Below are 25,798 nucleotides of genomic sequence, written 5' to 3'. Positions count from 1 at the left end.
GTAAGGTGCATGAGAAGTGCCCAACAAGACAGCCACATCCATGGCAAGTGCTACAGGAAGTGTGGGGTGAAATGTCACCTGAGGATCTGGACAAACTGACAGCTAGAATGTCAAGGATCTGCAAAGCTGTCATTGCTGCACGCGGAGGATTTTTTGATGAGAACTCTTTGAAGTAGTTTAAGAAGTTCTGAAAACAAAATTCAAATTGTAATAGTAATTTTTCATGTTATTAATGTCCTGACTATACATTGTGATCAGTTGAATGCCACTTTGGTGAATAAAAGTACCAATTTCTTTCCATAAGAGCAAAATCTGTACATTATTCCAAACTTTTGGCCGTTAGTGTAGAAGCAGCACTAAATACTTCAAATCCGAATACATAATGTGGCCACAATGGACTTTTTTTAAAATAAGAAAGTTTCCAAATAAACAGGCTTCAAACCTTTCAAACTGTTTTTGAACAGAAATGCTCTAGTCAGCATTTGCATATTTCAAACTAAATAAATTGACATGTTTCTCATTCTCTGTGCACATTTTCTAACACAGAGCTGAAACACATTCAAACATAATTTAATTCCTGTCATCCAATAATACAGCTCCACTGCTATAGGTGCTATAGCCTAAACACTGGATTGAAGGCATTTAGTTTTTACAGCTTTGTGCTTGGACCTATTGACTCCTAGAGAACTGGGCTGCATTGACTCCTGGATATTTAAGTTCATTATCTGCTGAATGTCAGCTATGTGAACATGCGGGTCAGCGTCAGTCCCTCAGCAGCTGTTAGGGCAATGGTTCTCTCTTGTTTGAGCTGTACACAACTACACAGTGTGCTCATAGATGACAGACAGATCTGGGGAAGGGAAATGTTATTGCAACACGACATTATAAAAGTTTCCTCCCCAAATGAGTCTTCTGTTTTTCTGTGCTGGTGAGAGTCATGTGCATTTAGTAGAGTGATCATTACCTAATGAAGAACTTGCTGAACTTTGTGCAAGGAGACTGTAAGAGCAACTGGGTGTGAACATGTACCAACCGCCCTTCAAAATTCATGGACATGACTTGATATGGAGTATTAGCAAGTGAATGCCCAGTGCAGCTGTCCTCAGGACACAGTGTCCACGTCTTTTCCTTGACAAGTTTGATTTCAATGTGCTGACCTACAATGGCAAAACGCAGTAACCATGACAACTCTGAAACTGAGAAAAATGGCTTCAAAGTATACTGCGGTTTGCCTTTTAGTGTGGATTTTCTAGTTACTGCATTTTTTTCCACTCCGTTTTCTCTGAATTTGAGCGTAGTTGAACCAAACCTGTCAAAGGACAAATCATTATCTAAGAGACCCTATTTTGAACTAAAAAATATGTAGTAACTGCGTTTGGCTTTTGTACAGCAGTGTGGTTGGTTGTTTCATAATTGGAGTCAGGTAATGCCCTTGTCTGCTGAGTAGAGCTTGTAGATGACAGATAACACCAGACCAAGTGCAACAAGTGGAGGGAGGTTACACTGTGGCAGGATGGGGATGTCCATCTGTATAATCCTGGAACACTGTGTGATTGATTCAAGAATTGGACCCTGAGTGGGAGCTGGGTGTGAGACCAGCGTGAGGTGAAGTCCGTAATAACTCACTGACTCACACCAGAGTGTTTAGCGAAGGCTCGACTTTTCCAGCACACCATCCACTCCAAATATTCCAAGCCAGAACATGAGGTCATAGTACTGGGGCACTTCTGGCTGGAGATCACACTGTGAGAAAGCGATTGTATTTGATCTCTGTTGTCAAGAGTGGTGGTCGACATCCAGATCTCTGAAGAAAATAGTGCCTTAGGCCAGGAACACACTCAACGCTAGTATACGTATGCATCACCAGTGAATTGCAAAAGCATGGTCCCATTATATATATTATGCATTTGTGCATGTGTTACTGTGGCGGTAACAAACATGAGTTACCTTGAATTACCCTCAAATGTCTGTGCTATTAAACCGGAAATGTTAATATTCAGGTAGCTAGCTATAAACATGTAGAAATTTTAATGAACTTGCTCAGCGAATATGAAGGACGCCATGTGAGAAGCAGACGTGTGAGCGACTAGCTCTGCGCACTTTGCTAGTTTTTAATTATTTTCATGTTATAATCTGGTGAGATTTGATACACTCAGTTACATATTTGCTCTTTGAGGTAAACAGGGCAAAGAAGTCAAAATCCTCAGACTCTGGAGACATTACAAGACACTTACATGCTCTAGCTGAAACCTCTGGCGGCCCTGTGAGCCGGGGACTCGATTTGGAAGGCACATCAGGAGAAGAAATTCAGCGTCAACTGTCCAACATCTCGGTGATGCTGACGAAGGTTGTTGCTGACTTGGAGGATCTTGCTGTAATACGTCGATCGATTACGGTGATGGAAACAAAATTCTCTGAGTTGGTCACAAGAGTGATAGATGTTGAGAAATGGATTGATTATCTGGCATCATCGGTAATCCGCCTGCATCCAAAACAGACTTGAAATACATTTTGGAAAAACTGGAAAATCTCGAAAATTGGAATCAAAGGAACAATATACGGATTGTTGGAATTCCTGAGCATGAAGAAGGTCGAGACATGGTGAAATTCCTGGACGAGCTCTTCCCGAGTCTGCTCAACATAACAGGCCATAAGCTGGAAATCGAGCGAGCTCACGGAGTCCCGGCTCGCAGATCTGCTGAGGGAGACAGGCCCTGATCAATTCTGGCCAAATTTCTGAGATCATCCGATAAAGATCTCGTGTTGCGCCAGGCGAGGAGCAAAGGAAAGCTTTCTTGGAAGAATCACAATATTTTCTTGTTTCCGGACTTTGCGAATTCGACAAGAGATAAACGCGATCGGTTCAAGGAATGTAAGAAACTCTTACATCAATGGAAGATCGCTTTTACACTGATGTCTCCGGCCAAACTGAGGATAGACACCAAGGACGGCAGCAAAGTATTTTTATGCCTCAAAAAGGCACTGGCCTTCATACAAACTATGGGTGAGTAAACCATTGCATGTTACTTATGTGAGTGGACTGACTGGCTGTTCAGTGTCTCAACTGTCTAAGGAAGCTGGGCGCCATTTTTGTTTCTTTCTGGGTTGGCTCCGCCTAGCGGCTGGAGACTTCCTTCAAGAAACTTTTGCACTGACGGAAGATCGCTTTTACACTGAAGTTCCTGGCCAGATTGAGAATGGACACTATAGATGACCGCAAAATATCCACATGCCCACACAAATGATGTCTTTTATAAAGCTGACGGACTGAGTAAGTCATGGAGTACTTTTTTTTATGCGGCCTCCGAGTGAATTTGACTCTTGATCATTCGAGGAACCGGGATGCCTGTTTTGTTTCTTTTTGTGCTGGTTCCGCCTAGTGGCTGGAGCTTGTTTTGTGGAATAGCACTGCTTCAGGGCAGTTGTGGATGAATCTGTTCGTTTTTTGTGCTTATGCCTCCTGTTGGCTGGAGTTTGTTTTTGTGGAGTATTTTCGCGGGACATTGGAATGATTACGTCATCTGCTGCACTCATAACAGCTGGTTCACTGAACACTTGTAACACTTGTTTGACTGTCCGAGGAAACTGAACGGCTTTATATCAGCTGGAATTTGTTTTGTGGATGAACACACCTTCAAGACAGTTCTGTGAATGAATCTACACGTTCTTTCTGTTTATTCTGCCTATTGGCTGGGGTCTGTTTTACAAAGCATTTTCTGTTATGCAATTTTGCCTCACAAAATCTGTACAGAAGCACCGGACCTGAGCAATCCGACTGCAAAGTTGTCGCGGGGGCTCCCGCATGTGAACATGGACTCTTTGTATTTAGAGGGGTTGACGCCAGTTGACACTGTCGTGCACCGGGTTAATGCGCACGTTTTTTTTGTTTTTGTTTGTTTTGTTCTGGGGAAAGTTCGGGGTTTGACTGTTGCATTGATGTTGACATGTGGTCTTTGTAATCTTGTTTTTGAAGCACAATTTATTTTTTCTATTATATCAAATGTAAAATGTTAATATGAGTGGGTTATCTTTCTCCACGTGGAATGGGTTGGGGCACCCCATAAAAAGAAGGAAGGTTATTTCTTTTCTTAAGCGTAAGAAATATGATATAGTGTTTCTTCAAGAAACTCATTTTTCCCCACAGGAAGCTGAAAAATTTGGGAAGATATGGGGTGAACATGTAATCTTTAGTGTGGGCTCAAGTAAAAGCAGGGGAGTCATTATATTGATAAGTAAACATCTACAATTCAAATGCCTCAATCAGATTAAAGATAAATCAGGAAGAGTCATTGTTGTTCTAGCAGAAATTCAGGGGCAAAGGTTGATTTTGGCTAATATTTATGCACCTAATACTGATGATCAGGGCTTTTTTAAAGATCTTGAAGGGAGTTTGCATGCTGCTGGCACCCCTCATGATATTGGGAGGTGACTTTAATCTTTTGATGGACTCAGTCCTTGATCATAGTGAAGCAAAAGTATGTAAGCCCCCTAGTGCAACATTGAAGCTTCACAGGTTGTGTAAAAATCTTGGTCTTGCAGATGTTTGGCGACTTTTGAACCAATCTGGTAGAGACTATACATTTTTTCATCAGTCCATAAGATTTATTCTAGAATAGATTTTATATATATATATATATATATATATATATATATATATATATATATATATATATATATCTAAGTCCCTCATTTCATCTGTCTATTGCTCAATTGGAAACATTTTAGTCTCAGATCATGCCCTGGTGAGTTTAGGGGTGTTGCCACATATGGAGAAAAAGAAATCATACAGCTAGCGCTTTAATGTATCCCTTTAGCAAAATCCTGATTTCCAACAAATGTTAAAGACTGAAATCAATGTCTATATGGAGACCAACTGGTCCTCAGTATCCTCTGTGGGCATGGCTTGGGAGGCACTTAAGGCGGTTCTTAGGGGCAGGATCATACAGTATGCCTCATTCACCAAACAATTCCAAAGCACAAGAACTAGTGGAGTTGGAAGAAAATATTAAAAGTGTCGAGGCAGAGCTGAAGCGCTGAATGTCGTCTAATGGCCTCAGAAAATTGACCCGTTTAAAATACAGATATAATACTTTTTTCACAGAAAGTTGAGTTTTGGTTATTCAAGGCAAGACAGTCATATTTTGAGTCAGGGGACAAATCAGGGAAGCTTTTGGCTAGATATATAAAGCAGAGAGAGTCTTTTTCTACCATTCCCTCAGTGAAATCTGCTGGTGGTGAAATTTTTACCTTGGCCATTGATATTAATAATGCCTTTAAAGATTTCTATCTTGATCTTTATAGTTCCACGTCTTCATCTACTGATGAGGATATTAGAAATTTTGTGGAACCATTAGATCTCCCTAAATTGACTACTGAGCATAAAAACTCTCTTGATTCTGAGATAACCCTGGAGGAGTTTGGCGAGGTAATTAAGGCCTTGCCTTCAGGACTACATGGTTTTGCCGCTGAATTTTTAGATCTTATGCTACAGAACTGTCTCCACTTTTGTTAGAAGTTTATTCGGAATCATTAAAGAATGGAAAGCTTCCACCAACCACGATGCAAGCCCGCATCAGACTGATTCTTAAAAAAGACAAAGATCCAAGCGAGTGTATAAGTTACCGTCCAATTTCTCTGATCCAGCTAGATGTAAAAATGTTGTCAAAAATTTTGCTAACCGATTAAGTTATGACATCTCTTATACATATAGATCAGGTAGGGTTTATTCGGGGTCGTAGCCCTTCTGATAATATTAGGTGTTTCATCAATATCATGTGGTCAGTGGCGAATGATCAGACTCCGGTCGCTGCCATCTCACTTGATGCCGAAAAGGCATTTGATATGGTAGAATGGGATTATCTTTTTAAGATTTTAGAAATGTATGGGTTCAGGAGTACGTTTATTGGTTGGATCAAGTTACTTTATAGACACCCTGTAGCAGCGGTACAAACAAATGGATTAATTTCAGATTATTTTACTCTGGATAGGGGCACCCGTCATGGTGGACCATCATAGCCACGCTGTTCACCGCAAAACTTAATTAGTAAAACTGGTTGACCAGCATGGCCTTTCTACTGTAGCTACTTGAGCAAGGATTGTCTTACCAGCAGGGTGAGAATTTAAGGGGGGCTTAAAGTGACAAAATGCCCCTTAAATTCATATGTTGTCTTTTTAGCATGATGTGGCTGAAGATGAAGCAGTTAAAGAGGAACAGCAGATGAAATGCCCCAGAGTCCCTCTTACTTGCGTGCTCTTTACACATAAGTGCTCCCACACTCATGATTGCTCATGTTTAATGAGATAACTCTTGCACCAGTGCTGAACAAGCGAGTATGTCATCATTAGCAAGGCTCTGTTTTGAAGATGAAGAAGGGCCCATGCTGAATTGATTAAGTTTTTGCTGTTTGTTGTGTTACTTGTTCTGTCATCTGAGCACTGCCAACTGTTGCAAAGAAAAAATAAGCTTTGGATTGGATTTGCACTCCCTGCACCACAAGTTGTGGAGGTTACTATGTTTATGATGCTAATAAAAGCATTATAGTGATGTGTAACAGAGTGATGTCATCAGGGGTCATCTCTGCAGGTGTGTGTTAAATAAAGGCACAGCTGTGAAGCACACACACACACACACACACACACACAGACACACAAACACACACGTTGCAAAACTCACCAACCACTGGGTCTCAAGGGAAAGAGATGCCCGCACCCTACATTAAAACCAGTTTAAACTAATAATGAGCTCAACACCCTATACTTAACAAGTGCAAATAACTGTCTGAGATACACAACATATGCAGACTTTGAGAAATCCAATTATTTTTCTGAGGTTTCTCAGTGGAATATTCCATAAAATCTTAAAGAATACCAATATATATATATATATATATATATATATATATATATATATATATATATAAAGTGATTCATATATTTATGTAATACTGTATCTACTCTGCCCTGTAAGGGTAAAAGATAGTAACTACTCATTTTGTCAAAATTGAGCTATAGCCTAACTGAATTCAGGTCTCTTAGACTATGATCTGTCCCATGACAAATGACTGAACTATGCTCAGATTTATTTTTTAATCCACATTTGGCTGCACAATCAAAAACTTTGAAGCCATTTTTCTCAGTTGCTGTGTTGGTGTAGTCACTGCGTTTTGGTTTTTTAGAACTTGCCGCATCTCTAAAACTTTGGTTAAAGATTAAAGAGTAAGTCTCAAAGAGGGGAACTGGAGGAGGTAAATCAGCGTTTTCTCAGTTGCTGTTGTTAAAAATGACAAGCATGCTCTTACATAGCATCTCAGAGATGGGAGCTCTGCTCTGGGAACGATTTAGTCTCTGGGGCAATTCCTCATTGTCTTGCCATGTTGTTTTTGGTGGGTAGCATAAATAAGTTAATTTGTCAGTGATATTCTTTGAATGTTCTTTCTTGGGGTCAAGTCAAGTCATTTTTATTTGTATAGCGCCTTTCACAACACACATCATTTCAAAGCAGCTTTACAGGAAATCATGCATTAACAGAAAATGAAACTGTAATATCTATAAAGTCTTAGAGTCATCATTGTGTAGTTTGATAAAATACGATTATGAATTGTTTAAAAATAAGTAATTAAATAATAATTGTATTTAGAAACCCAGTGAGCAAGCCGAAGGCGACTGTGGCAAGGAACACAAAAGTCCATAAGATCTTGGTTAATGGAGAAAAATAACCTTGGGAGAAACCAGACTCACTGTGGGGGCCAGTTCCCCTCTGGCTAACACCATGAATATTATGCCAATATTACTTAATTATGTATAGTGCAAGTCATGGTTTAAAATTATTAAACTAAGTAAGTGTTTAATAATTTTTCTCATGCTGAGGTCTCTATTTAACTGGATGATGCATGCGTAACTGCATGATATGGAATTCTTCCATTTGGATTAAAATTTTATGTAAAAGAATGGTAAAGAAACACAGTGTACCAAAAATATCGAAGTATAAGGGATAGTGTACGAGTATTGAAGCATTCCTTGATTTAAAATAGCAGTACAGAGATTTACCAACAGAAAAAAATGTTTTCCTCTTGCAGAGACTAAATAGGGCAAATGATGTCATCATGAAATGGAATGCTTTTATCTTAAAGAGAACTGGAACTAGTAGAGCTGGAACACATGGGCAGCAGACACAGGCCAAACCGAGAGACGCAGAGAAAAAGAGCTTGAAGAAAAGGGTTTAAATCAATCTGATCGCATTGTGAATTCATAGACAGTGGGTCGAAGATTCTTCAGCTGAAATGTATCTGTGCTTACCAAAATTCAAGCCACTGCCCCCAGTGGCCAAAGATGGAAGTGTGCCCATGTGTTCAACAATGTGCACTCCATTTTCTGGGTGAAATGTCCACAGAGTGGCACCAAAAGCAAGTTGTAAAGCAAGTTGTTGTTCATAGTTGTAAATGATGTAATACAGTCAACAGGAATGCATATTTTACTAACCATACACCCTAACCCAACCCCCAACCCTTAAACCTAATCATCAGTGGAGTAAAACTCTAATCTTAGAGGGAACATATAACCTCCAAATTGTGCTCATCATTGATTATGTGAATGCAATTATTTCCTGGTTTCCATGGGACCAGAACGCATGTTTTTGAGACAGCTTGCGCAGTTCGTTGTCAGTAGCACCACAGGACAAGGTAAACATATGAATTGATGCATGATGACTCGGCAGAACACCGAATGTCAGGGTACTGGGACGTTCTGTAGCAACATGTTGAGCTCCTGTATAATCATGTTGTCTAAACTGAGGTCTCAATTGAAGGTAGCAGGTGCCGTATTACAGTAACATCCTAACCCTAGAATCCTACCTAATCTGTTAGTAACCATGGTGATTGCAGTTATGATCTATATACATGTATGTTCTATTTAACTTTTCAAATCTTAATTTAAGACTTTCCAAGATTTTCAAGGAAGTTTCTTTAATACAGCCCAAGGTGCCTTCTTTGGTCATTGTGAGGTCTAGCATTCCTGTTCAGGCACCCTTGCTGTTGTTGACTTATCCAATATACTTCAACTCAACTGAAGTTACTGCATCATTCTACAACCAACCTACATCCTTTAAAGGTTAAGAATTATGGGGGCATTCATACCAAACACGTTATTGCGCTTAAAAAAGCTAGATGCAGCGCAGTCAGTATAACAGAATGCAGGTTTCTCGAGACTTGTTTTTAAAGGTTTTTTTTTTTTTTTACTGCACACAACGTCTGAAAAACTGAAAATTAAAACTGTCAGGCACAGCATAACGGTCAAAGACATCTGTCTAGTGCATGTTTAAAGCTGAAGTATGTAATTGCAAAAATAGCCACTCTTTGTTTTCAAAACAGCTTTCTGAATATGCACCGTCTGCTGTTGGTCAAACAAAGAGATAGTCCCGCCCCCAATTTATGCCATTGGTTTAGTCGATGTTATTGTGTTTGTAAAGATGGGTCACTCAAAACAGGAATTTTTAAAGCACTACAGAGACACAATGCTTATAGTTTTCAAGAAAGTTAAACTATGAATGGCTTGCTTATAGTTGTCTCTGCATATTAAACTTGGATAGGAGAAAGTAATTTATCACAGAAAAAGTTACATACTCCAGCTTTAAATAGAAAAACAACCTATAATCAATTGAAAAACAGATGCAGATGGATGGAGAAAAAAAAAGTGTTCAGAGTGAACATGTTTGGTGGTTTCCTGCAGAGTGCTGAGAATGAGCACTTTAACAAGAAATAATTGCGTCAGACCAAAGACACTGCCTCACTTCTATATGATCACAGTTTGCTATCTCTCTCCGCAAGGCAGCATTGGTTTCCCTTCACTGATAGTGAGAGTGCTGATAGTCATACATGGGATAGCCTTAAACAAAGTTAATAACACCAGGCTGGAGAGTCTGAAGTCATAGTGGACTAAGCCCCTGTGTTCCCCTGAGGATAGTTGTATGGCTCGGTTCCCAAAGAGCACTTTCTCAACATTTTTCTTTTGAAATAGTTTCTTTTCGTCACATTGCTCTAATGATTGCTTACGACTCTCATGGTTTCCTGTGGTGAAAAATAAGATATTTTCTCAACCTTGTCTGTAAGCGTCTGCATTACAGGACATAAATGAGAAATTTTCACAAGCGATTGAAAGGTCAAAGCTGTACTAAAATCTGCTTTTAGAAGATTTTGATGTTGCTTTGCATTCTGCAGTATTGTATATTTTATTTTTTATTTAAAGAAAGTGTGGGGAGAATTCACAAAGAAAGAATTGCGGCCCCTTTAAGTGTCGGAGACAAAATCAAACTTGTGCTATAATACTCTATAACGCTATAAAACCGCTATAAAAAACATGTCAATCAAATATAAAAAACTTGAACCAATTAATTATACATTAAAAAATGTACAGAAACATTTTTACGAACAGATTTAGATTAATGATCATAAAATATATAACAGATGAAAACTGTCCTTGTGAAAACCTGCGCTCCTGAAATAATAGCATTAAAGAATATAAAGTATTAGCTAGTATTAGAAGTTATAGCGTTGATAATCATTTTAGGGACTGTTATTAATTTTCCGTGTTTTAGACAGGTGATCAGTGATCAACTCAATTCACACAGCTCAAGTGGGGAAATCCCCAACATTTCCTGGATTATTTAATACATTCTTTCTTGATGATTCTTTTTGAAAACATTGTTAGTGCACAGTTAATGTCTCTCAGTATTATTTTTTTTCTCCTCACATTTTCTTAGAGTAAAAAAGTTTAAATTTAAATAATTTAATGTTTGTCATAATCTTCTTGTCGTCTTTGTTATTGTTTATTAAATAAAAATACACATACATTTTCGTCATTACTTTCGTTAATGAGATTAACACAGAGTATGACGGTTTTTAAATTACATTAATGAATTGTCTTACATTTTTCATGCATACACTGTTTTTGACAGCACTTCACAGGGTGGGCTGGAACGCCGACAGGGGATGCTGCAGCACCCTCAGCACCCCTACTTCCCATGGCTATGATTACAGTCTTTATTACAGTAGATAATAAATTGAAAAATAAAATGGGACACTAACATTGATTAAAATGTTTGTATTTCAGCAACATTCTGTAGTAAAAAAGCCGTCTGTGGCCGAACTAGCCGGGAAATTCAGTTGTCAAATGCCACATATGACAGATGCTGAAGTGGTGAGCTTTCAGATCACAAACTCTTCTCATCCCCTGTCAAACTGACTTCAGCTTCCTTATGGCCCTTTCCTTTTTCCTGAGCCTTAACCTGACACCCTTACCTTTTTAAAAGCTGTCCAGTTTGCATTGTCTCTTTCCTCCCTTTTTATTATGCTTTATCTTTTAGTTTCCAGCTCTCTTTTTTATCCTTTTTCCTTTGAAATTTGTAGTTTAACAAAGTGTTGGAGGGGTGTGCATCGTCAGATTAGTGGCAACAAATATGTGACAAAAGACGTAAAGTTCTTAAGAAAATTAAAACAAACCAACAAATGACAGTTTTCATGAGAATAACATTAAAATCTTAATGTGAGGTTAATTATCCAAGGAAAGGCTGTAATAGTAATAGGCTTCTAGACATTTATTAAGATACAGTGAGGTCCCAAAATCTGAGACTGCTTCTGTTTTAGATTTAGATTTTTTTTTCTATTCTTTTTTTTTTTTTTTTTTTTTTTTTATTACAAAGACTTTTATTATCAAAAAATTTGAGTGAATAACTGGATGAAAACATGTACTTTAAATACAGAATGTCACAGTATGTGGTATTTCCCTTTTGCTTAATGACAGCATACATTTGAGCTGGCATGGATTCCACAGTTTTGTACAAAACCTGATGATCCATGTTATCCCAGCATGATTTGAGAATTTTCCAAAGAGCATCTTGTGAACTTCATTGCAAGCAAATCTTTTATACAAAGGAGTTAACATGGTCAGTGTCACAAATTTGATTAGTGACCTAAAAATAGGGCTGAAACCTAAATATTTATTTTTCATTTTACATAATAATGTTTCTTTGTTTTACATTTTTCAAATCGAAATACTTTATCCACAATTTTATGTTAGGTTTTGAATCCCAGATTTTCAAAGTGGTCTCAGACTTTTAGACCCCACTGTATCACAGGAGATGTAATACAAGTGTAGTCACACGTTGCATATAGTATATGCCTGTGTTTTTTAAGGTCAAGTCTTTATAGTGCAGGAACAGGAAAAAGCTCTCAGCGCTTGAGTAAAGTGTGTATAATTGTGTGATACAAGTATGTCACCTGATGCTCTGTGTGTACTGAAATTCACAGGAAAAGATTAAAGATTTTCTAGTTTAGTTCTAGGCCCCGTCCCCTACAACTCAGACAAGGAAGCAACTTTCATGTCTCATTCTTGGAATGATAAAACTGTATTTTTAGTTTTGTGCCACCCATATTTTTCACTTATCATGTGTGACTTTGTTCTTTTGTCTCTTTGTTCTATTTTCTGAAGGCATTTATGTTAAGACTGGTGCTCTAGTGCACCCGGACAGTCTAGTCCTCATAAACTGCTTGGCAAGGTGTCATTCTATCGCTGATTAAATGTCGTGTAATGCAGAATTGCTATGCTGCATACCTGTTTATGCAGGTGACAGATAAGTTATCTTGTTTTTAACATTAGGAGTACATACCTGCTTTTTCCTCCTTTCATCTCAGTTTTTCACTTTTATAAGTGCTGCCGCTCAGTTTAATTACATTCTCAAACATTTCCTCATTCCTAACTGTCAAAAAAATAAAATATATATATATATATATATATATATATATATATATATATATATATATATATATATATATATATATATATATATATTTGTTTTTCCGCAATGTTTATGCTGCAACATCAAACATGTTATGTTTGTCGGTAACATTAGCTTCTGTCATGTTCTGTTTTTATTGATCGATTTATTTATTTTTAATGCAAACAAATATTTGTAGACATTTTTGTCCCATTTTTTAATGTTAAAATGTTAATAATTATGTTAAAATTAATATTTATCTTATTTTTTAATAACTACACCTGAGTATTGTGAATTTGATATTTTGGTGGCCGTGCATGTGGATCAGAGTTCTTATTTTCTTCCAGAACAAGCCTGTGAGGATGAGACCCCCACGTTCATTGCAGCTACCTGCTAACAATGATGCAGGTCAATGCCAGGATGAGGTGAGATGAACTTCTGTTGGGTTATAGGACTTTGGATAAAAGCATTGCCAGTATTAGACTTTCTGTTGTTGTTGTTGTTGTTTTAGTTAACACAGTCTAATAGAATATCTAATAGAAATCTGTGGATATGGGGCCATCCTTTGGTGAAATATTGGAATAGAATACATTTTAACATAAAAGTTTAAATAAATGTTACATATGTGGAGAGTTATTTATATAAATCAGTAATACTTTACAATAAGGTTCCATCCGTTAACATTAGTTAATGCATTAGGTATCATGAACAAAGAGTTAACAACATATATTTTACATCATTCATTAATCTTTGCTAATGTTAGTTAATAAAAAATACAGTTGCTCATTTGTGCATTAAATAGTTAACTAATACAACTTTTGATTAAAAAAATTAGTATATGTTGGAATTAACATTAACTTAGATTAATAAAGCTATAAAAAATATTGTTCATTGTTAGTTCATGTTAACTAATGTAGTTAACTATGGTTAACAAATGGAACCTTATTGTAAAGTGTTACCAGTAAATCTTTTAATATTTCTAGAACTAAAATTAAAAGGTATCACTAACTTTTGTCTCAGCCTTAGATGCGCTCAAAGATTAAAACACTGTACTTTAAAACATGATTTAAAACATTGTCTTGAAGTTAGCAAATAGGTTAAAATTGGTGCTTATGAGAAAAAAAATATTTGCAAGTCGCAGCATTGTGTCTTAAAAGAGTTTTGCAAAAAAACAAAAATAATAATAATAATAATAATAATAAATAAAATAAATGTCTATGGTGGTTACAGCCATGATCATAGTCAACTTATCTTACAGAAATATAGGGATGTATGTGCCCAACCTGTCTCTTCTGTATATTAATTATTAACTTCTGCATGTTTGATATTGCTGAAGGTCTTTTTTTATATACACTATATTGCCAAAAGTATTCGCTTATCTGCCTTTAGACGCATATGAACTTAAGTGACATCCCATTCTTAATCCATAGGGTTTAATATGACGTTGGCCCACCCTTTGCAGCTATAACAGCTTCAACTCTTCTGGGAAGGCTTTCCACAAGGTTTAGGAGTGTGTTTATGGGAATTTTTGACCATTCTTCCAGAAGCGCATTTGTGAGGTCAGACACTGATGTTGGACGAGAAGGCCTGGCTCGCAGTCTTCGCTCTAATTCATCCCAAAGGTGCTCTATCGGGTTGAGGTCAGGACTCTGTGCAGGCCAGTCAAGTTCTTCCACACCAAACTCGCTTATCCATGTCTTTATGGACCTTGCTTTGTGCACTGGTGCGCAGTCATGTTAGAACAGGAAGGGGCCATCCCCAAACTGTTCCCACAAAGTTGGGAGCATGGAATTGTCCAAAATCTCTTGGTATGCTGAAGCATTCAGAGTTCCTTTCACTGGAACTAAGGGGCCAAGCCCAGCTCCTGAAAAACAACCCCACACCATAATCCCCCCTCCACCAAACTTCACAGTTGGCACAGTGCAGTCAGACAAGTACCGTTCTCCTGGCAACCGCCAAACCCAGACTCGTCCATCAGATTGTCAGATGGAGAAGTGTGATTCGTCACTCCAGAGAACGCGTTTCCACTGCTCTAGAGTCCAGTGGCGGCGTGCTTTACACCACTGCATCCGACGCTTTGTATTGCACTTGGTGATGTATGGCTTGGATGCAGCTGCTCGGCCATGGAAACCCATTCCATGAAGCTCTCTACGCACTGTTCTTGAGCTAATCTGAAGGCCACATGAACTTTGGAGGTCTGTAGCGATTGACTCTGCAGAAAGTTGGCGACCTCTGCGCACTATGCGCCTCAGTATCCGCTGACCCCGCTCTGTCATTTTACGTGGCCTACCACTTCGTGGCTGAGTTGCTGTCATTCCCAATCGCTTCCACTTTGTTATAATACCACTGAGAGTTGACTGTGGAATATTTAGTAGCGAGGAAATTTCACGACTGGACTTGTTGCACAGGTGGCATCCTATCACAGTACCACGCTGAAATTCACTGAGCTCCTGAGAGCGGCCCATTCTTTCACAAATGTTTGTAAAAGCAGTCTGCATGCCTAGGTGCTTCATTTTATACACCCGTGGCCATGGAAGTGATTGGAACACCTGAATTCAATTATTTGGATGGGTGAGCGAATACTTTTGGCAATATAGTGTGTTGGGCCTCATGTATTCAGATAGAAGACAAAGGCAGGCCTAACGGTCATAAAAATATTCCTCAAGCCCCCTCCTTCTAAGTCGTAAATTTTACTGATAAAAATCGCACCAAAATCAAACAAAGGGAGTCCAAAACAGACTACAAATCCATGAAGCCTTGCTCACTAAAGGATCGAGCGCTCAACTCCTATAGGATGAGGCACACAACAGAACGTCCCTCAAACATGACATCATCAGGACTTAAAATCATTCTGAAATGCTTCCAAAGTTGCTTCCAGCGACTTCGTTCACCGAATACGGACGTAGCTTTTTGCTGCTCTCAGGTGCAACCTCGTGGCTTAAGGAAGTAATGTCCGACTTGAAACTGTAGCCACACAATCTCCATCTCGCTGGACGAGTTGAGATTACTCTGTGTTCAACCGAACACTCTAACGGATCCGAAGGAGACCGCCGAGCAATTCGCATCTTCATCCGTTTGCCTACAGAAGTGAAAAGATTAAAAGATTTCTCTTCCATCTTCAATCAAGTCGACATTTCTGAGTTCTCCGCCAGCCCGCCGAGAATCAACAGCCGTACCGCCCGCCGACAATCAACAGCCGTACCGCCCGCCGACAGCGCGAGGAAACGGCCTCCTGTCATCACACGAGCCTCAAGGAACCGGGTCAAAGTTAAAGGACGGAGGAAAACACATTCTACCTGTGTCCTCATGCGATTCAAGTAAGAGGTTTACGTCTGGGCAAAGATAGAATATTATAGTGTGTTATTCTTGTGTTTCAAGGTTTTTGCTTGTACAGTTTACGGGCCGCCATGTCCGCTCATTATTAATACTCAGGGTATTAATTATCACGAATTTGTTTTGCTGTATTGTGGTCCAACCAAATTGGACTGTTGTGCATTTTCGCCATCGCGGGTGAGACAGCAACTGAGTTCACCCATTAAAGAGTCAAATAACAAGGGACTTTTACGAGCCCCGCTCGTAAAACCGCGTCTCTGAGTGATGAACACGGCTGCTTTATCTCCAGCTATCGCGAAATCAGCTTTCGGGCTGTCACTTAATAATCTCTCTCTCTCTCTCACTAACCACACTGACACACACACACACACACACACACTGTCACACGCACACCTTATGTGTTATAGGATTATTTTATTTCCATATCTAATCATATCACTGTTTAGTTTGTAGTTGTAAGTCGGAAGTTTATTGACTGCATTGTATTAATTATTAATTGATATTACTGTATAAATAAACTTTTGTTTATATTACAAAGAGAAGTGTTTTGGTTTGTTTTGCATACGCCTGTGTCATGCTGACGGGATGTCAGTGCTCGGATTCAAACCTTCATTCATTGTTTTTTTCCCGAAAATCGATATTCTTCGGATGCCGATTTTCCTAAGAAAACAATCTAATATTGAGACTGTTTTAATATTCGGTTATTAGTCCCTGATTTAAGGGTGGTGCCCCGTCAATGTTAATCCTTATTAATATTCTGTTGATTTTTGATAATTGATAATTATCTTTGATTGAATTTTAATGATCAGTAAGCTAGTGTTAAATTTAATGTTTCATCGATGTTAACAATTAACGATTATCTTTGATAAGTGTTGATTATTGTTAATAACCAAACTTGCTTCTAAACGTAGCACACTACATTTACTGGAGTCCCATATGAGGTTTTAATGAGTTAGATCCAATTAATTAATTTAAATATTGATTAATAACTACAGAAATAAACTGATAGTAACACTGATCTAAACAACCAGTAAAGCCCTACAAGTGTATATAATTCTGGTAACCCATAAGTAATGAGTCAAGTGTTACCACATAAACATGAAGGAATTACTAATGATCTGGACCATTATTTTAAAATGAGGGTCATGGTAACACATTATAAATTAATGAGATCTTACTGTTTCCTTCCTTAGGAGTTAAAGGAAATCTGGACCATTATTCTAAAGTGAAAACACATTATAAACCATTTATAGTAACTGAGGTGTTACTTGTCAGTTAGTAATGAATACTCAAGTGTTTGTTCCTACATTTTATTCATTTAATCAAACAGATAAAACAGACATTAAAAAAAAAAAAAAAAAAAAATTCTGCCATTGAATTATGAATAATTGAAGTAATTGAACATAACTGCAAAGGCTTCAAACCTTTAGCAGGATAATGATTTTAATTGCTGGTACTCACGGTTACTACATGTTTTAAAAGTCTTATCTCTTAACATAAAGTAAAATAATAAAAGTATGAGTCTAAAGGACAGGTGTGTTGATCTCCACAAGACTTCAGCAGAAAAGGGAGAGAAAACCGGCGTGCAGCATGAGGTCGATTCCACATGTGTACATCCGCCCTAGACAGCCCACTCTGTAAATGCGTACAGTTTTTATCAAATTAATTTGACGTGTTTCCTCCTTTGCCTATGTTCGATCTGAACAGAAAAGAAAGCATGTTAATGTTTACCGCGTGCAGACGGATCGACGGGAGGGCGGAGCAAAATCGCACTCGCTCTGAATCCTGCTTGGATGAGAAGCTTGATGGATGTGACACTCATTCCCTTTTTTTTTTTTTTTTCATTGGATCCATTAAGTTACATAAAATTCAACTCTTCTTGTAAGATTAACCTACAGTATCTATGAATAAAAAATCATTTGAAAAATGTTTTGTAAAAAATGTTTTATATTCAAGTGTGTATTCATTAATTAATAATGCGTTACCATGACCCTCACTTTAAAATAATTAGTAATTCCTTCATGTTTATGTGGTAACATTTGGCTCATTAATTATGGGTTACCAAACTTATTTTAAAAAGACCTAAAACATGCAATATCAAACATGCCGAAGTTAATAATTTGTAATGAACTGAAGAGATAGGCTATCCCAAGGAATACACATGTTGGCCACATACATCTGTAAGATGACTATGATACTCTACCAGACACTGTAGCCATGATTTAGAGAGCTGTTATGTTCATAAATGAATTCCATCAAAGAAAACACGTGAGGCGCATGTTTCTCTGAAGGAGCATTTCATGATCATGTTCACAATAAAAACATAATTATTCACATTTTAGACACATGTTAATGTTTTGATTAGTAATTAATTAGTAGTTATTTTAAATTACCCATATTTAGTTGATAGTTCTCAATGAGGAGAATCAAATTCAGTAATTAGTGATTACATAACAGTAAACTACCTCAGTCATCAGTTTGCTATTACTTACTTTTTGATTGGTTAATCGTGTTTCCATAAAAGTTATTAGTAGTAACTAAAGTGTTAATGTGGTACTACTCATTAATCCTGCATTAAATCCTGCATAGTTACCTATTAATGATGGACCATTATTATAAAATGTTACCACGGAAGGCTCTTGACTGAAAGTTTGCTAATTCCTCGAGCAGCTACCAAGACAGCGTGTGGGTGCCGAACTGAGTTGGTATTGGTAACACTGATACTGTAGAAAGGCCAGTATCCTTACTTTTATATATTAATAACTATAAAATTATATTTTTATTTTACTATCGACTTGATACTGAAGTACTTCTGAAAACATTTAGAGCGTTACTAAAACACCTGGGGCTTAAGCCCTGGAAACCCACCCCTAGTGCCGCCCATGGGATCACTTTTATGATGCTTTAATGGGGCTTTTTAGGTGTTTTTGTCCTTTTTGGAGCTTGAGAGAAGTGGTCATTAAGAACTGTTGTTGTATAAAAAGAGCTGCGAGAAGATTCTTCAAAAATTGTTACTTTTTTGTTCCACAGAAAAAGCAAACAGGTTTGAACATGGACTATGCCCTCAAATCAGCATAGGATTTATACAATGCATTTATTCAGATTTTCCCAGCTTTTTTCATTATATCCAGAACAATACAATACAATCCCTAATAAAAACCATCAATGTTTTATTTGCCTGAAGAAGCTAATAGCTGTTTATGTTTACTATTGATTTCTGTTTTGATCTATTCAGAAAGGAGCAGCAACAACATCTTCCAGGAAGAATAGGAACTCTGCTCTCATTGAAAAACTACAGGTGAGGCACTCTTGCCAAAACTGTCACAGCTTTCCTATGCTTATCGAGCAATGTTTCCCTCTAGTGGACAGAGGTCAGTATTGCTTTAGTACATATGTATCAGAAGTGATTTTGTCTCATTTCACACAGGCCAGCCTTACAATGTCTCCAGTGGCCCCACCGACCATCCCCAAGAGCCTGGGGGTGGTGAAATTACCGGTGCTGCCCTTCTCGCCCGTCTCTCCCAGCAGTCCCTCTAGTTCTCCTGCAGTGCTCATGCCTAAAGAGGAGGAAGCTCCTGCCAGCTTTGAGGATCCTGCTGAAGGAAATGTTCTTAAAAGCATTAACAAGGTTTAATCCCTTTATCTATTATCATATAATTGTTTAATGTCCCGTTCACACTGACAGCGATTTTATATCTTCACACCTTTTGGTTGTCATTGCATCACTGTTCATTTGCATGGAGTTAAGCAATTTTATGGAGTCGCTGGTCATGCCCACATCACAGTGCCAACTGTTGCTAATGTCACTGGAAATCAGCAAATCTCGTTAAAACAACGAATGACTTCTGGTTGCTGCAAGTCGCTATCAGTATGAACAGGGCTTAAATTGAAGTTCTATCAATATTAGTGTAGTGTTTTACATGAAAATAATTACCTGATGGTTTGAATTTGTTATATAAAGACTCCTTGTACTTAACCTGTTTAGGGTAGAGCTCGCCTTTCTATCAAGCGCCGGCCACCATCTCGCAGACACAGGAAGTCTAGCACAGACGAAGGTGGAGAAGAGGTGGATAAAACAGCCTCAGTCACCTTTGAAAACACAACTCCAAATGCGCATGAGGGAGATGTGTTTGAGAAGCAGAAGTCATCTAACAGAGCCGACACGGCATCGCTCTCTTCAAAAGAACAGAGTGTGCCAAAAACTAAATCAACAGATACAGAAAAGGCAAGCCCAAAAGAGGAAGAACCGGATGAGAAAGTGGAGACTGTGACTTCAGAAAAGAAAGGAGAAGAGAAAGAAGAGAAGACAGAACAAGAGCAAAAGGAAGAGAAAAGTAATGAAGAACCGCAGTTAGCTGACAATACAGAGTCTACAGTGCAAGAAGAGGCACGTGAAGAGCCAGTCACTCAACAGACAGAACCTGACACAACAACAGATGGGAAAGAAAAGGAACAGAATGAAGAGGCTGAAGTAAAGCATTAGAGCGAAGTGAATGGGTGCTTTATGCTAGCTTTTACACCTGATTTACGTGCCAGGATGGAGAGATCAGAGATTTCTGAATGTCTTGCTTTATCTACACACTTTCACATCCATGTTTGAAACACATCCACGCCTGCACAGTATTTCTCCAGTATGTACTTTAACTTATTATTTAATTTGATCTCTTAAATCACAGGAGTACAAAGTCTCTGCATACAGAAAAAAGTTCAAATCAACTGCCTCACAACGAACAGCTTCTTAAAACTCACAGCAAGGCAACAGCAGGAGAAGAAATAATGTGAATAACTCGGTCATAGACTTCCAGTCAGTAATGATCCAGACTGCAGTCATATGCCAAATGCTTATAATTCTGCTTGTCTGAATGTACAACTGAAACCCTCAGGTGCAGAGAACAACAGTATTTTTCCCTCCTGTACAGTTTTATTAATGTTATTTTCTAATAATAGCTCTGTTCTGAGTCTCTGGTATGAAATTGAGTATGGCAGATTTGTTTGGTTTTAGATATACGTTTTGTCTTTTGTATATAATTATTAGTCCCCACAAAAGGACATATATTTTTTATTCTGTTTGTGTTGTTCATAGTTGTATTGCTTTAAAAAAAAATGTAATACTAAGATAATCTTGTGCTTTTGAGACTTGCTAAAATCATAAAATATGGAAACACTGAAAAAAATATCCAAAAATCATTCACCTGTCACTGGAAAATACTGTAGTTTTATCATCAAAGCGTTGGCTGTAAAACAAATATTAAAATATATAATTAAATATATATATTTTTAAGGATCAATGTATGCAGTATCACTACGATGGAACGTTCTTATTTCTTTCAAGAAGCTTCACTTGAGGTCGTGCCTGTGGAGCTGGTCCTATTCTGTCTGCAGACAATATGTAGTGATCACTAGTTATCTGGTGTCATGTGTTCATGTTTCACAATATTTTACATTTAAATGTTGCTAAAGTAATTAATTTCACATTTCTCTGTGAAATACATCAGGCACTAACAGATTTTCCAAACCTTTCCTCATGTCAGTGCTGACCTCATAGAAACCCTAGTGAGGAACAGATTATCATTTAAATAGGACATTTCTTTCTCATTAAGCTTGTATTCTCTTTTTTAATATTTGCCATGAACACATCAAATCAGTATATTTAAGTAACTGCACAATGGCAAAGGTCAGACTGTGCTTATAAGTGAAAGGATTAAAAAAATGTTCAGCAGTCCCAATCAGAATAATTAATTATAGGAATCAGATATTCAAGGTCAGTGGAGGAAAGATTATGGTGGTTCAACATGTTTCTTAATCAGGACTGCACTGAAATAGACTCCTTAATTTGTTCTAATTGCTAATAATGTCATTTCAGTCAAGTGTGACATAATAAAAGAATTTGAAACTAATTAGGTTATAAAAATCAATGTAACAAGCTCTGTTTGGAAATAATTTGTGATTCTTGGGTAGAAATAAGGCCTGATTATTGTTTGGTTTAGCCTACTAGTGTTCTGATTGCACCATATGTAAAATGTTTTGAATTATCATGTTACCTTGTATCCAATCATCTCTTCAAATTTTCCTATTCAATCATTGGTCTATTTTTTGTCTTCTCACTCTTGTCCCTTGATTGGCTGGCTTAAGAATATTGTCTTGTCCTTCTCTCGCTCTCTGATTGGCTCTAACTATCAGGTCACATGTCAGAGCTCTGGGTCAGAGAAACAATGATCATGCCCTTACTTGCTCATGCAACTGCAGAGTCATTAGCATAAACATTACATTTCTTTTTTTTTTTTTTTTTTTTTTTTTACAAACAAAGAGTATCAAATCTTGAATTATAAGGGAAAATATGACCAAGATTATATTATTAATTATATTAAAAAATTATGTTATTGATTTTGTATTTAGTTTTTATTGCTATTTTATTTTCAATTTTATCCTTTCAATTTGGTTTAGTTTTCAGTCTATGACTACTTTAGTTGTAGTATTTTGGGGCTGTCAAATTAATGCATTAAGTACTGAAATATAATTTTAATATGGTAAACAATGTTAAATTTCATTTAGTGCTAACTACAGAGCCCCTTAGAGGACAGGGTGGGATTTTTTTTTTTTTTTTTCCTGAAATAGTTCTGCGTTATCTTGCAATAAGCTTTACTAAAATAACTATATTTAAACCTTTATATTTAGTAAAACCATAGCAATAATACAAGAAAATAATACAAGATGAAAACTGTGGCAATAAAAATAATAATGTTGTGGTTATGGTTTTACTACAAATACCATGGTATGGTTACTGTAGTAAACTATGGTTACTACAGTCTACAATATTACTATAGTAAACCCGCAGTTAAACTATGGTACTTGTATAGCAAAACCATAATAACCACAAAATTATGATTTTTATTACTGTAGTTCCCTTATGACCCAGTACACTTGACATTGTGTTCTGTTAGCGCATATGGGGAGTGTCCTTCCACACGACCTAGTTGAAACCTCTCTACAATAATGCCAATATTCTAATATTGGCTATGGTGTTTGAGCCCCACCCTTTTAGGTGCGAAGCTGTCTGCTATAAAAGCAGGCAAGCTAACACCATTCCTCAGAATTTTGGTGGACCTCGTGCCAGCACACGCCCCACGAGCCCCTCAGTCTTCATGTAACGCGTTTATGCCAATACATTATGTGCGTGATGAGCTCCGGCCCTCTGCAGGAGCACAAGGCCTCATCTCGTTCAGGGGTTCTGACACTGGGGATGATGAAGATGTCATGTCTCTCGCTGCATCAGGCGAGTGGTCAGTGGATGACGCTACCGCCCATTCCCCCAGCGAGGGCGAGGAGCGTGTACGTGCCACTGACAAGGAGATGCTTCTTGTCCTTTCAAGGGTGGTCAAGAGCTTGATCTCGAGTGGTCTCCTCCAGAGGAACCTACACAATCTTGCCTTGATGAATGATTCCGCAGATCTGCCCCGTTCTTCCCTGAAGTTCATAACAAACTGTCAAAATCCTGGCACGCGCCCCAATTCAGCTTGACCGTGTAGCGATTCCATCCTCTCTAATGTGGATCAAGGGGAAGAAAAAGGTTATGCCCAGCTAGCCCCTGTGGAGGAGGCAGTAGCGGCACGCCTCTGCCCGGCGAGTAGCAGGGCGTGAAACACGGCCCATTCATCCTTCCAAACTGTGTCGACTGATGTCCGCACATGCTGGAAGAGCATACTCAGCAGTGGGTCAAGCTGGTTCAGCACTCCATGCAATGACGGTGCTCTAGGTCTTTCAAGCCAAGCTGCTCAAGCAAATGGACAAGCAAGGCTACAATCCAGAGACATTCAAAGAGCTCCGTGCCGCTACAGATTTAGCGCTGCGTGCCATGAAAGTCACTGCACAGGCCATTAGCAAGTCAATGAACAACCTGGTAGTTCTGGGTCGTCATATCTGGCTGACCCACATGGAAATGCGTGATGAGGAAAAACCCTCTCTGTTGGATGCCCCAGTGTTTCAAGCTGGCCTCCTCGGCGGCTCTGTTTATAAATTTGCTGAGCGTTACATCACAACTCAGCAACATTCGCAGGCTATGAGTCACTTTATGCCGAAATGGAGTAATATATCACAGCCGGTTCACTCCCGCTCTGTTTCGAGCCATCGCCTGGCCAAAAGCCCTGCTGCCGCCGAGCCACCGGTGAGGTCACGCAATCCGTGGCCCAGACAGAAGCAGCCATATCAGTGCACACCCCGCGCCGACGGGGTGTGCACGAGACAGTCACACATTCTCAATAAAGAGCTCTTTTCCTCTTCAAAGCCCACACATTGTGCACAACCACTTCCCACTGGTGAGCGGCGCACTATATCATACAATGAGCAAACCAAATTGTCCTCTGTCCCGTTACACGGACGTGTAGCAAGCCCTTATGTGTATTTCAGATTTGGTGCTAAAATGATCGAACATGGGTATCCGATCCAATTTGCATGTCGGCCACCCCGTTTCAATGGCGTTCTGTTTTCCATGGTTTCATCAGAAGACGTGCCAGTGTTACGAGCTGAAATACACAATCTCCTTGTGAAAAGGGTTTTACAGCCGTTATTTTCTTGTCCCAAAGAAAGATGGCAGGCTTCAGCCAATCCTAGATCTGAGACATTTTATTCGTGCACTGGCAAAGCGGCCATTCAAAATGGTTACTCAGAAACGGATCTTATCGCCCACATGATTGGTTTAAAATCTAAAAGATCTGAAATCTGGAGGGAAAAAAAAATGGTATCACTTTAAAAAAAAGGTTCATTTATATCAAACATGAACTAACAATGAACAATACTTTTACAGCACTTATTCATCTTGGTTAATGTAAATTTCAACATATACTAATACATTTTTTAACAAAAAGTTAAATATGTTAACATTAGTTAATGCATTAAATGAACTATCATGAACTGAACAATGTATTTTCATAAGTTAACATAAACCCAAATTAAGAAATGTTCTTAAAAATATATATTTTTCACTATTAGATACCTAATTTATTTACTAATGTTAACAAAGAGAACCTTATTGTAAAGTGCTAACAAAGTACTTTTTGATGTGTCAGAGTGGTGTTGCTTAAGGCAACAGAGCATTATTTGTTAATTTGTTTAGTTCCTTTGCTTGACAATTGACATTTGGCTAATTCCGGCATAGGAATTATTATCTGAACAAATTACTGGTAGCCTGTAGAAAAGGCAGGAAATTAATGACTTGAGAGGTTCAGGCTAATGCTTGAGAGCTTGTCCACAATGAACATTTGATCTAATGGCCACTTAATCCCATTTACTGTAGTAGTGTAGTATTAAGACCCTAATGAAGAGTTTGACTTTTTTTATCTGCCTCATCACCACTTCCAAGTGAGAAAAGTCAGTGATCTGACTGGCAGCTGTACAAAAGAGTGCGAGAGAGCTCATCAGGTCATATTACAGGTCATAAAGGGATAGCTCACCCAAAAAATAAATTTCTGTTGTTGTTTACTCACCCCTGTGTTGTTATAACCCAATATGACTTTTTTTCTTAACACAAAGAAAAAACTTAAAAATGAAGTGCTCAGTGTAACCCTAACCCCACAATGGCAGCTTTAAGCTTCAAAAAGACAAAAGTATAATTCAGAAGTCTTATAAATTATTCCATGAGACTCATGATTGTTATGAAAGCATATGATGAGGTTTGGTGAGAAACAAACCATAATGTATTATTTA

At 38.1% G+C, this 25,798-nt stretch overlaps 1 protein-coding gene across 2 annotated transcripts in view; it reads left to right on the top strand.

Annotated features, from left to right (window-relative positions):
* LOC127431375 (capZ-interacting protein-like) overlaps positions 1-21,383 on the top strand; it is a 29,817-nt gene extending 8,434 nt beyond the window's left edge. The window contains exons 2-6 of one of the 2 annotated variants that reach the window (XM_051681799.1): positions 11,104-11,190; positions 13,114-13,191; positions 19,335-19,397; positions 19,527-19,727; positions 20,085-21,383. In XM_051681799.1, coding sequence (XP_051537759.1) covers positions 11,104-11,190; positions 13,114-13,191; positions 19,335-19,397; positions 19,527-19,727; positions 20,085-20,582 — 927 coding nt within the window. In that variant the 3' untranslated portion in view covers positions 20,583-21,383. The remainder of the gene's footprint in view (positions 1-11,103; positions 11,191-13,113; positions 13,192-19,334; positions 19,398-19,526; positions 19,728-20,084) is intronic. The other variant, XM_051681800.1, reaches the window with a different exon arrangement.
* The last annotated feature ends 4,415 nt before the right edge of the window (positions 21,384-25,798 follow it).

Source organism: Myxocyprinus asiaticus, chromosome 40 (assembly GCF_019703515.2).
Source record: "Myxocyprinus asiaticus isolate MX2 ecotype Aquarium Trade chromosome 40, UBuf_Myxa_2, whole genome shotgun sequence".
Classification (NCBI taxonomy): domain Eukaryota; kingdom Metazoa; phylum Chordata; class Actinopteri; order Cypriniformes; family Catostomidae; genus Myxocyprinus; species Myxocyprinus asiaticus.
The sequence above is the reverse complement of the archived record's forward strand: the minus strand, read 5'-3'. Positions and strand labels throughout refer to the sequence as shown.